This window comes from Sceloporus undulatus, chromosome 5, assembly GCF_019175285.1.
Source record: "Sceloporus undulatus isolate JIND9_A2432 ecotype Alabama chromosome 5, SceUnd_v1.1, whole genome shotgun sequence".
NCBI classification, from domain to species: domain Eukaryota; kingdom Metazoa; phylum Chordata; class Lepidosauria; order Squamata; family Phrynosomatidae; genus Sceloporus; species Sceloporus undulatus.
In genome coordinates, this window is record NC_056526.1 from 171,440,175 (window position 1) to 171,453,271 (window position 13,097).

The 13,097-nt window shown below is 37.6% G+C and overlaps 1 protein-coding gene across 1 annotated transcript in view; it reads left to right on the top strand.

The window, feature by feature from the left end:
• The window catches only part of STPG2 (sperm tail PG-rich repeat containing 2), a 263,746-nt gene that overhangs the window by 91,550 nt on the left and 159,099 nt on the right, over positions 1-13,097 (top strand). The window contains exon 11 of the mRNA XM_042470817.1: positions 4,308-4,473. Within this exon, the coding sequence (XP_042326751.1) occupies positions 4,308-4,473 (166 nt within the window). The remainder of the gene's footprint in view (positions 1-4,307; positions 4,474-13,097) is intronic.

Sequence of the window (13,097 nt, forward strand, 5' to 3'; positions counted from 1 at the left end):
ATATAATTAAAAAAAGGTATTACCAGAAGATCCCAATGTGGCTGTCACCACAAGAGGCTTTTCTAAGTAGATGGGAAAATGATAAAGACTGTTTAAGATATAAGGAGTTATTAAAAATAAATGCTCTAGGTAAATTAGACATAAAATCCAAGGCAGAATTAGAAGGTGAGGGGAAAGACATAACAGTGGTTCACATATTTGCAAATAAGATCCAAATTCAAACAGGACAATTCCAAGGAAGGCTTCGAAAGAAGAGAAAACGAAATTGACAAGGTAATTTGGGATAAAGAAAAAGGGAAAATTGCAAAAATATATAAAATATTGATATCTCGAGAATAAGAAAAGGAATATGTAACTGATAATATGACTAAGTGGGCACAAGACCTGGGGCATACAATTAGTATTGAGAACTGGGAAAAAGCCTGGAAGCAAACAAGTAAATTCATTGTGGCACAAGATCTCAAAGAAAATTTTTTTAAAGTGTCAAACAGATGGTACTACACACCGGTGAGAGTAGCTAAAATATACAATTTGGGAACTGACAAGTGTTGGAAAGGCAAGACGGAAAGAGGATCTCATTTTCATATGTGGTGGGGATGTGTAAAAATTAAGAGCTTCTGGAAAAAAATACATGCCATGATACAAAAAATTTTGAAATTAAAGTTCCCCATGTCCCCAGAAATGTATTTATTAAACATGACAAATTGTATGGATGATTCAACTCAAAGACATTATTGGAAAATGATACTTTATTTTGTAACGGCAGCTAGATTGTTACTGTACTGGCAAAAAATTGGAAGAATGAAAATGTTCCAGATACAGAAGAATGGTTAAAGAAAATAATTGAGTTTAAAGAAATGGACAGATTGACTATGATACTGAATGGAAAAAAAGAAGAGATTAGCAATTGGAACATACTGGATGACTTTCTGAAAATACATTGGAATTTAGAGGAATAAGTTAGGACCATAATAGTCTTATGGGCCTGTTACAGACTGCCAAAATAAAGCTGCTTTGGGTCTCTTTGGAGATATGCTGTTTAAATGATGCATGCATCCTGAGAATCCGGAAGCTGCACCAAAGCTGCACTCCAGTCCTTAGGAATGGAGTGTGGCTTTGGCGCGACCTCCGGACTCTTAGGACCCATGCATCATTTAAATAGCATACCTCCAAAGAGACCCAAAGCAGCTTTATTTTGGCAGTCTGTAACAGGCCATGGTTGCAGGACGAATGTGGATTATGAAGAGTAATAATATAGATAGATAGATAGATAGATAGATAGATAGATAGATAGACACAATTATATAATGAAAAAGATATAGACTGAATATTGGTAAGCAAGGATGATTTGGATACAGCTCAATGATTGTAATTACGGAAGAAACTGTCATTCATAGAAGATGTAATTTTATTTAAATTCTTTTGTTATTTGTAATAAAAAATAAAAATAAAAAAAATAATAAAAAAATACCACAATTTTCCTGAAAGGTATGGGGGAGCAATTTCAGCATTTTAAGCTTGTTTTTCCAGACTGTCTCAGACCCAGGAAGTACATCTGAGAAGTCATTTTAGTTATTGGTTTAATAAAGGTCTTTTTGGGATCTATACTCGAGAAGGGCTATATGCCAAAACTGACCATGCTTGTCATGGTTATTCTTAACAAATAAAAAATTGGGATTAAAATATAATGGCAGTGAGCTTGGATCCCTTACGTCTCTTAAAGGTAGATGGGGAGAGGGTTGCGTGCAGCTTGTGATCAGCATTTTCCCACTCCTAATTGAGAAAGGGGATCTGAAACCCCAAAGGGCTGAATTTACCCCAAAAGGATGGGTGAAATGCCTAATCCAACCTTATGCATAACAATTGCAAAATGTAAAGAAACTGTAAGAAAGCTTGGTTTGCTAATATACTGTATTGCTATCCTTCTTTTCTTCCTCTTCCTCTTCTTGGATAATTCATATAGCCAAGTAAAGTGTCAGGTATTAGGTCTGTCCTTTATCTTACACTTTCTTATAGCATCTATCATTCTTTTGTCAGTTCACGGCTGAGATTATGGGAATTCCTTCTGCTGCCTAAGACATGAGATTGTAATTTTATAAATCACAGGAGTTTCTTAAAAATGGAGGCATCTGAAAATAAAAGTATTTATGTACATTTAAAAATCAAGAAAAATCTTGCCAGTCCAATATGAAATGAAATTGAGTATCTGGAAATCCAGATGGAAGGCACTGCTGTACCAACAATTTAAGTCTGGTGTTTGCACCATTGGATAGTTAACCAAGAATTATTATCATCATTATTAGTACTAATGTTTCTTTGATGTTGATTAAAAATATTAATATAGCAACTGAGCAGAAAGAATTTATAAATGATGGAAGACTAAATGTTTTAGCTTAATTGGAAACTATTAAATTTGAAGTAAACAGGTCCATCTTGGATAATAAATTACCACTCTTCATTGGAATGAAGCAAGAACTGTTAAATAAAAGTGGCTGAGTAAGGAAATACATTATCATTTTACACTCAGTCAATAAATGTAAATAATCACCTGTCTGTTAAAAAAGGGATAAATTAAATTTACTATTGTTAGACTAAGCCTCTTGCAGTGTTTTTTTTTTTTTTTTTTTTGGTGAATATTCATTTAGAGCGGTTTTGGGATTTGTGCAACAGTACATTGCTGAAATTCAAGTCCCAGAAGCTCTACCCAGCATAGCCAGTGGTGAGGAATTCTGGAAGTTGCAGTTCACTAGTATCTGGAGGGGCATACAATTTACACCCGTGCTAGAGAGAGAAATGGCTAAGTTGGTAGCTTGTCCATGGTCTTTGTCTACTTCTCTCTCTTCCTCTGTGTTGACTAGCTATCCCCGTTTCTGTTCTCCCCCTCCACATATTTAATGTATTTATCTGCATTTGTAGTAATAAAGAACATATATAGTACACTTGTGTATAAGTTGATTTTTTTGGACAAAAAATAGACACAAAAAACCTTGGGTCGATTTATACATGGGCCAGTGTGATACTTCTGTCCGATGTGGGGCCACTTCTGGCCTTTTGTAATACTTAGTCAAAAAATGGTGGTGGCTCTTTGGCACTTCCCCACCACCATGGAGACAGCAGAGGGGGGTCAGTGCTTTTTTTTAGGCTCTTCTGAATCAGACTAAGCTCTTGTAGTTTGTCCTGGGAGAACCTAAAAACAAACAAACACCAATCCCCTCCATTCTTTTCACTGTGATGGCAGCCCTCCGGTGCTCAACCACTGCTGTGGAGAGAGCAAAGGAATGAATGCTCATTTTAGGCTCTTCCCAGTCAAACTAAGCTCTTGCTTTAGTTTATCTGGGAGAACTTTTTTTAAAAAATCAGCCTTCTCCACTCTCACTTCCACGGCAATGTTCCTTTGATTCCATTTTCCGTTTTATTTTTGCAGAGGAGAGGAGAGAGAAACAGAGGGAAGGTGAAGAGAGAGGGGGAAAGGACTCAGGCTTGGGTTAGCAAACATGGCTGATTTCACTGGCCTGAACTAGAGGTTTCCTTCTCCTTTCTCCTCTTCCTTTGCCTTTGCTCTCAGTTTGAGCTCTCCATCTTGAGGAGTGAATGTTAGGTTTCTGCCATGTTAATTCTTTCCTCAACAAAAAAGAGCAAATAAGCAGCCCCTTTGTCTCCCTCCGCTTTCCCAAAACATCCCCTCATTCATTTCAGTGAAACTGACCAAGCTCGCTCACCAGATCTGCTGTTGCTTCTGACCTTTTTCTTAGGTGGGCGAGTTTGGCTGATTTCGCTGTCATGAATGAAGGATACCTCTTGAAAAGGGGAGGAGGATGAAGGGCCCATTCATCAGCTCTGTTTGTTTGCTTGCTTATTTGCTGCAGATGAAAGAGTTAAGAAATTGAGATGGATGGGAAGGAAGCCTCTTGGCACCATAGCTGGCAGTCTGAATCGCTCCTGCCAACAACAAGATCTTAAAGAAATGGGACACCAGGCAGGATTTGCTTGTAGAGGCTGTCCAATGTGCAGAGGGGACTTACCATAGAAGCAGATGTCTTTTATTATGGTGCTACTTAAGCTGTCTGGTGAGATAAACTGACAGGGTCTCCCAACCCTAAACATGCCAGGAACCGGCATCATATTTGTGCCTATTGGCTACAGCTGTCTCTTTCTTTCATGCCAATTTGTTGAGGACTGGCATACAATGGATTGTGAACTAACACCAATCCACAGGCCACCACATTAGGTAGCTCTGTATTAGCATACATAATTTTTACTTTAAAATGCCTTGTCTGCTTCAATTGATGCTTTGTACAATATTGCAGGAAGCTCCACCACCAGGCTCCTACGATGTTCAAAAATCATTTGAGAAATCACAGTGCAGAAGTGAGTACATGCCTCCACGAACCATAATGGCTAAAAAGAAGCATGCTTCTTTTCTCAGTGGAACATTTAGGGAAGGCGTTTCAAAGGCTGTCATGGATTTGCCAGGTATGTGAATTATATGTTATTATTTTTCAACAGTATACGATTTTAAGAAAGGGACACTTGTGTATATTAATTGTTTGTAAAGGCCTCAAGAAATCTGAGATATCATCATCATCATCATCATCATCATCATCATCATCATCATCATCAATCATTTATTTATACAGTGCCATCACTGAACATGACACTTTACATGTAAAAGAACAACAAAACAGTTCCCTGCTCTCAGGCCTGCAATCCAGTTAAGACATGACAGGAATGGAAAAGGATCTGGCCATTTCTTCTTTCCCTCCGAGGCCAGGGCAGTGGCAGTTGGGATGGATGGAGGGCCTTTCATCTTTTGCTTTTTAGTTTGTTGAGAAGAGGTATTCTTTGAGATGCCACAAATATTTTCTTGAATCTACATGACTATTGATTTGCAAGGACATAGCTTTTAACCATGTTCCTTGCAAAACTATTGTCTCAAAAAAGGCCTGAAAACTACTTCACCATGTTCAGGAAGTAAGCTTCTTGGTTGTAGGGAAACCTTCTGCAACCATGACTCTGTTCAGCTGCACAACAAGTTGCTGTCAGTCCAAAAGAGCTGATCCAGAAAGTAGCGTGTTTACAGAAGAGCACAGTAGGTGGACCTTTAGGAATGTAGTGTAGATTCTGGAGTGCTCTGGTAAAGTCTGACAATGAGCAACAGAAGAGAAATCTGAGTTTTCTCAGAAATCGCAAAGGGTTTTGGAGGAGAAGGGGGAACTAACATAAAAGGCAGTTTGCTGATTATTGAAGGCTGTCCCAGAAAAGGGAGAGAAGTGGATGAGAAGTAGCAGATCAAAGGAAATTCTGTACTGATGCTTCAGCAATCAAAGGATGTTGAAACAGTGGAGAACAGAAACCTGGTGAGAGAAAGAGGAGGGATGGAGAGAGTTATACCTGCCTTTATCTTATTTGAAATGACAGGGAAGTGCACATCTTTACCTTCACTGAATTTACTGTCATGGTAAATTCTGAAGAGAGACAGAAAGGAAAGATTTTACCAGGCAAAAACTATGGGATATTGGAGTACAGAAGAGGGGACCCAGAGTATATAGTTCCAGAAGTGGTCATGCTGTGTGTATTGCAGCTAGAACTTCAGAAACTACCTTCAAGTTGAGGGGTTGAAGAATGGAAGTTCCAAAGTCTAGTCTGGCAGACTGTCTCCCAACAGGAATAAAATCCATTGAAGACAGAGTTCTAAAATGGTTTTAGTTTTAGAGAACAAACAATACAATACCCTCACAACTTTTTAATGGTTCATTGTTGAGATAATTAGACACACAGCTTATTCTTTCCAGCTTTCTTTCTCACATGGAGTAGACTTCATATCTAGTGGGATATGAGTCATGCTTTAAAAGCCCATTTCGGAGCTATGGGTTCTCATCATAGTTTGCAGATACTCTTTAGGGATTAAGTATTGAAGTGAAACTATTTATTGGTGTTAGGAGAACTAAACTGAATTAACTTGTATGATTTCTGAGAGCCAAAATTTATTCATTACTTTCTTAGCCCATTTTTCCTCCCAGAAACTCAAGGTGGCATATATACCCGTATTTTCCGGCGTATAAGACGACTGGGCGTATAAGACGACCCCCCAACTTTTCCAGTTAAAATATAGAGTTTGGGATATGCTCACCGTATAAGACTACCCCTCTTCCAACGCACACCAAATAAAAATTAAAAAACATCAGATTTGTCATCAATATGCTAATTTTAATTCAAATGCTTATGGCATGCAGGTACTTAGCAGGAAAACTTGTTGTATACAAAGCCTGCTTGGATTGGTCAGCTCTCCCTGCCTGCCCAACCGTCCCTGTCTCCAAGACGATCAGAGCAGTATTGCAAACATGTCTCTTTTTTTCATACCCCGGGTGTCCTGGATGCCTGCAGCTTGCTCCGCCCTTCAGTTACATATGCGACGACTGCAGATTCTCCAGTCTGGCTTGGAAGTTTCAGCACCTGCCCTATAAGATGACACCCGACGTATAAGACGACCCCTGATTTTTGAGAAGATTTTTCTGGGTTAAAAAGTAGTCTTATACGCCAGAAAATACAGTAATTTTCCTGCTCCTGCTTATAATCAAAGCAACTCATGGGAAGTAGGTTAAGCTGAGAAGATATTCAGCACCTCAGTGTAAAGTTCTGCTCTATGTATGTAAAATAATTACACATATAAATTTTAAGTGAGGTTTTTTGTGCCATTGCATCCGCCACAGTTAAGAGGAGTATCATTTAAATCTAAAGATAAGCTTTTGTCATTAAATGAAAATTCTAGAAGACTTCATAGCTGAGCCTCTGATTATTGTACATGTAATGTGAAAAGATTCTTTAGATTGTGAACACAAATCTGTGTTGCTGTAAATCTCTTTTGATTTATTTTGTTTGGGCAATGTTCAGTGTCAAGGCCAAATTTACTAGATCTAACCATCCACAAATTATTGCATTCCCAGATGTTCTGTTGTGGAAAAGTCAAATAAGTGTTTTTGAATCTTAAGCATGGGACTAACTTGAATAAATGTATGTGCTGCATTTTTGCGAATTATTTTTAGATGGAAGCTTCATATTTTATCTCAAGAGGTAGATTTGTTGCTATGTGTTGGTTACATTCAAAACAAGAGCTGTTCTAATTGAACACATCTGTGGTAATCACCTGTTTGGGTACTAGGGCAGGAGGATTGATTCTAGGTATATATTTATTCCGAACAAGTGTTAGCCATCTGTTCACGGAGGGATATCTTTTGCACAGCAATGGGCATGCAGCTGAGGATTTCTGGGCAGTCATACTTTTAGTGCTGTGAGACAACTGTATTAAAATGAAACTTAAATAATTGTGTCAGCAGATGTTCATTTGTGTTTCAATAATTATAGTAACCTAATATAAAAAAGTCACTTGCACTAACTTAATGAAAGTATTATCAAATGATGTGACTTTCATTATAAAGCAATAGCTTCTCATAATTAAGTTTTCCTGTACACTTTTACAAATGGCTTTGTGAGTTGCTCCCACATGAAATGAAAAAACAAATTATTACATACGAAGCAAAAGTAGGAGGATGTTTCTGGTGGGAATCCAAAGATTTGCAAGGGCCTTTGCTGGCTAGTTGGGTTTTTGATGTCTCCCTTCACAGTCCCATGTACACTTAGAGATGTTACTCACTACAACAGTGTCATTTCTCCCTTGCATTCATTCTCTGCCACCTTGGTCTGATGAATAAGCCAATGGGTTTTGAAAGCTAGACTTTTATTTATTTATTCTTACTTTCTGGCTTGCCTAGTAATGTATCACTAATGTGTGTTTTACAGTTAGGGTCTCTTGGAGGATTCTAATTCGTAGGTTCACTGCAGGTTGAAGCTGGCTTGATAGCACATAAAAATAAAAAGCCACAATTAATTCAGCAGGGTTTACATCTAAGTAAACATGCTATAGAAAATGACCAAAATATAGCTAATTTAGGATCCTTGTCATTCTTGATGAAATAAAACAATGTTTTGAATCTTTATAATTTTGTGAAAAATATATATTCATGTAAAAGCAATGAAGGAAATTCTGTATTAGGAATTACTTACTCCATAATTCCTAGTTGCTTACTTGATCTCACTCATCACTACCTCTGCTATTTTGTATTTGGTAGCTGATATGAGATGTGTGCAGCACAGCCTACTTTCTATGTGTTTGATGTTTAACAAATAATTAGTCATAATGTGGAGCAGTGCACTCCACCATAATTCATTCATTGCGTTAGTTACAAAAGCCACTGTTTGAATCAGTGTCCCAAACTCATTATGCTTCTTGGCACATTCCCACAGGAAATTACTTTAGGTAACAAATAGAATTTATCTTCAAAATTAATTGGACAGATCACATAAAGGTAGTTGTGTCCACTTTTCCCATGACTTTGCCCAGTACCTTTTTATATAAAAGTTACTGTAGTGTGAAAACTAATTATTTCTTCTATTTGCTTGTTGGCTTGTGATATTACATTTCAAAATAGTTGGAAGTCTTTACATCAGAACACTTCTAGAGTAAAGGCAAGCAGCTCAAGTCCTAAAGTTCTTGCATAGTTTTCTGTTTTTTTCTTCTCTCTGTTAGAAATGTATGGAATGGCCTGGCATATTAACATCACCAAATCCCACCATTCTGGATAATTATTGTCCAGTCTCTAACATTCAGTTTTTGGGCTAGGTACTGGAGCTCATGGTGTCCTCCTGGCTCCAAGGGTTTCTGATTGATATAAATTATCTAGATCCATTTTAATTGGTTTCCGGGCTGTTTATGGAGCAGAGATTACTTTAGTTGTCTTGATGGATGACCTATACTGGGAGCTAGAAGAAAGGAGTGTGTTCCTGTTGGTTCTTTTGGGCGGCTTTTGATATCATCAATTATGGTATTCTTCCCCTGACTGTTGGCCTGCTTTGTTCTCCATGATATTTAACATACACATAAAACCAATATGAGAGTTAGTCTGGAATTTAGGGGTTTGATGCCACCAGTATGTGCATGACACCCAACTGTATTACTCTTTTCCACTCAAAGCCAAGGAAGCTGTTTTGATCCTAGACTAGTGCCTGTCATCAGTAATGGACTGGATGCAGGGAAACAAATTGAAACTTAATCCACACAAAATGGATGTGCTCCTGGTTAGTCAAAAGTCAGATCAGGGAATAGGGATTCAACTTACCCATGCCTTCTTAAAGCCAGAGGAGATCTGAAAGGAGAGGCTGCAGTGATCTCAGAGCCTTTGCATGAGACACTAAGCAGAATTTTTAAAAAAATCACAAAGAGCAGGTAGAACCACAAGCAGAAATTGTGTAGAAATCTGAAGCTGGATGCCACAGATACTGTATGCTATTGACAATTAGATCTATTATTCAGTCCCAAGGCATTTTTAGTTCTAAGTCAGTTTTTAGTATCACCAAAGGACTGTATGCGTTTATTTCAAGATTTAATTTAAAATTGCTCCATGCAAGATACTTGTGCTCCTGGTTACTGAAGGGGACATTAGGGAGCAGGGATTCAGCTAAGAATAATAATAATAATAATAATATAAAAATTATTTATATCCTGCCCCTTTGAGATCAATCGGGGCGGCTAACAGTAATAAAATACGATACATCATACATCAAAACATACTTCCCTCCCCCCTTAAAAATTTATTAAATCAATTATAATTAAAACCAACAAATTAAACATTATTACAAAACAAAACAAGACAAAACAGTAAACTGCAGTAGCATTCTACTTAGATTCCCAGGGAGGACCTTAGGGACTCTCATGAGAAGAGGGTTCCTGAGGCCGGGATTATCTATCCAGGAAAGGCCTGCCGGAAGAGAGCCGTCTTGACAGCCCTTTTAAAGCTGTCTAAAGATGTCAGTTGACGGATCTCGTCCAGCAGGTCGTTCCATAATCTGGGGGCGACAACAGAAAAAGCCTTCTGGGAGGTAGCTGAAAGCCTAGATCTTTGAGGCTGCAGCAAATTCCTCCCAGAGGACCGGAGTGTGTGGGGAGGATTATATGGGAGGAAGCGGTCCCTGAGATAGTTTGGACCCAAGCCATTTAGGGCTTGAAAGGTGATAACCAACACCTTGTACGGGGCCCAGAAACTAACAGGCAGCCAGTGGAGGGACTTTAATACCGGAGTAATATGGTCCCTCCTCGATGATCCTGACACTACTCTGGCCGCCATGTTCTGCGTTAATTGCAGTTTCCGAATCAAGCACAAGGGTAGCCCCATGTAGAGCGCAATACAGAAATCTAGACGTAAGGTTACCAGCGCGTGTACAACAGTTTCGAGATACCTTACTTCCAGAAAAGGGCGCACTTGGCGTAACAGCCAAAGCTGATAACAGGCGCTCCTGACTGTCGCATTTACCTGATTTGTCATCAGGAGAGACGAGCTTGTACTGGTTAATGTTACAATTCCCCTGAGGAAACACCATTTGGGTGTATTCTAAACCTCAGAGGAGAGCAAAGACAAAGCCTCTCTGAAGAAATCTTGTCAAGGGTCACTAACTGGAAATTACTTGAAGGCACACAACAACAACAACAACAACAACAACAAGTTATAATTTATTGTGTTTTTATTGTTATTTAATTATGTTGGAAAATATCTTGGATTGAAGTTCTGTAAGACAGGTGGAAATAAACCCAAAAATAAATAATAAGGGGAAAGGGTAGTGTTTTATCACTTAGCTGCAGCTAATGAAATGTCCTCCAATGTATGGTGCAGTATGGCTTAGATGGTTGCATACAATGAAATCTCTACTTCACCCAACTTCTTAGTTGCTTTATAATTGCACACAATATTTTCCATTGCTTTTATAAATTTATAACTTGGTTTTGTAAATATTTTTGTTTTAATTTTGAATATTTACAATTATAGCAAGTAGCCTTGATAGAAAGGCAATGCAGAAATTACTAAATAAATACTAAAAATACAACATATAGTATGATCTTGTAAATGCTCATCTGTAAATCCCAGTGAGATTTACAGTGAGACTTGTTGTTGTTAGCTGTCCTTGAGTTGACCACAAATCATGGTGACTCTGTGGATGGGACATCTCCAGGACTCCCTGTCTCCCATTGCTCTGCTCATGTCCTGAAAATTCATGCCTGCAACCTCTCTGATTGAGTTGATCCATCTAGTGTGTGGCTTTCCCCTCTTTCTACTGCCTTCTACCTCTCCTACCATTATTGTCTTTTCTAATGATTCATGTCTTCTCATGATGTTGCCAAGGTACAGCATTCTCAATTTAGTCATTTTGGTTTCCAAGGATAGTTCCTGCTTGATCTATTCAAGGATCCATTTGTTTGTCATTTTGGCTGTCCATGGTATCCTCAGCACTATTCTCAAGCACCACATCTCAAATGAATTCAATTTCTTTTTATCTGCTTTCTTCACTGTCCAGTTCTAACATACGTACATGGCGACGGGGAATACAATGGCTTGTGTGATTCTAACTTTAATGCTTAGCTGTATGCATTTACTCCTTAGTGACCAAACTTACAGTGATCCGTACAAGTGTCTATTTATATTTTTAAACTATAAATATTATTTAAGTTACCTTTGAGGGTAGTTCACCAATAAATAAAATAAAACACAAACAAGACATTGAAAATCATTAATATTTTAAAATAAGGTTTCATAACATAGAAAAACAACAACTTCATCAAATATCTGATTCTTGATGGGAGAAATGATGTGATATGCTAAATGGTGCTGCAGGTGCCATGAGAAGTTGGCAGAAGTAACTTGCTCTTTTATGTGAAGAGAAAAACAACAGAAGATCCAAATTAGCATGTTTATAAAATAATGTGTTCCCAAGAACTAGTTTGATCAAATTGCAAAATAAGTTTTTGAATACCCCTCATGATCTTCTCTATTACCTTTTGTATAGCGACATTAGGAAAACCATTATTGAATCTGTCTTAATCAAACTGCTGGAGTGTTCAGAGTCTTTTTATGTTTCTTTCCTCCTCTCTGATGAAAATGCATAAATGATTTTCAGTGTCGCTAAATTTTGTGCAGCTGCTTGTTCTGTTTGATAAACCTGTGTATAAGCTAGCACCCTCCCACACCTGGAAGTGTAATTTGTTTTATTTCTTGCCTCATCTATTCATTTTAATAAGCTGTACTGTATATAGTGCCGGTCATAGGCTGTAATAAAGATTGATTGAATACTCCTCAAAACACAGTTTGTTTTTAAACTATGCATGTAAAAGAAGTTCACATGTTTGAGGGCTTGATAGTTTCTGCTTACAATGTCAGATATAGATGTACATTGATGTAGAATAAGAAAGTACATCAAGCAATGTGGATCTTTCAAGTGGAATCCAATGTCACATGAATCATTTTCTTTCATGCCCTACTCCCCATAAACATCTTCTCTCAAGGGTGCCCAACTTGTTTGGCTGACAGAAATTGTTCTGTTGGTGGGAGGACTAACTGTTTGCAACACATTATTTAGATTTAAACTGTTATTTATATTTTTGTACTGATTATTGAATTTGCAGGTGAAATTAACTAAACCAGACCAGTTCCTGATTTTCCTCTTCATATACAATCTTTGTAAAGTCCATTAGTACATAAATGACTTAGCATAACTGTCAAAAAGTGGCTGATATAAACTAATAACATTGATTTTTAACCATATGATGTCATTGTAATCTTGCTGAATATATTATATTTATCACCATCCTGCAGCCTCTCTTGCTCTCATATAGCCATTCAAGAAAAGAAATTATTGAGATACCAACACTGAAATTTGAATATACTAGCTAGATGTCTTAAAATTTAAATCCAATTAGGAAACTGCCAGTTTTACTGTAAGGGCAAGGAGGAAATGAAATTTGGAAAGTCAAAGAAGCAATGCAAACCACATTTAAATAGCAGAAGAAAGATGTCTGATCTTTGACAGCTATGGTGCACACAGCTCTGTGGAATCCTCCTCCTCCTCCTCATCTTCTCCCTCCTGCCAAAACTTTTTAAATACTTTCATGTAGTGAATGTACCTTCTCTTATATCTCTTATAATCAACTGATTAAACTTCCTCTCACTGCTGCTCATTTTGAAATTAATTTTCACAAACACATAATACATTTGTAG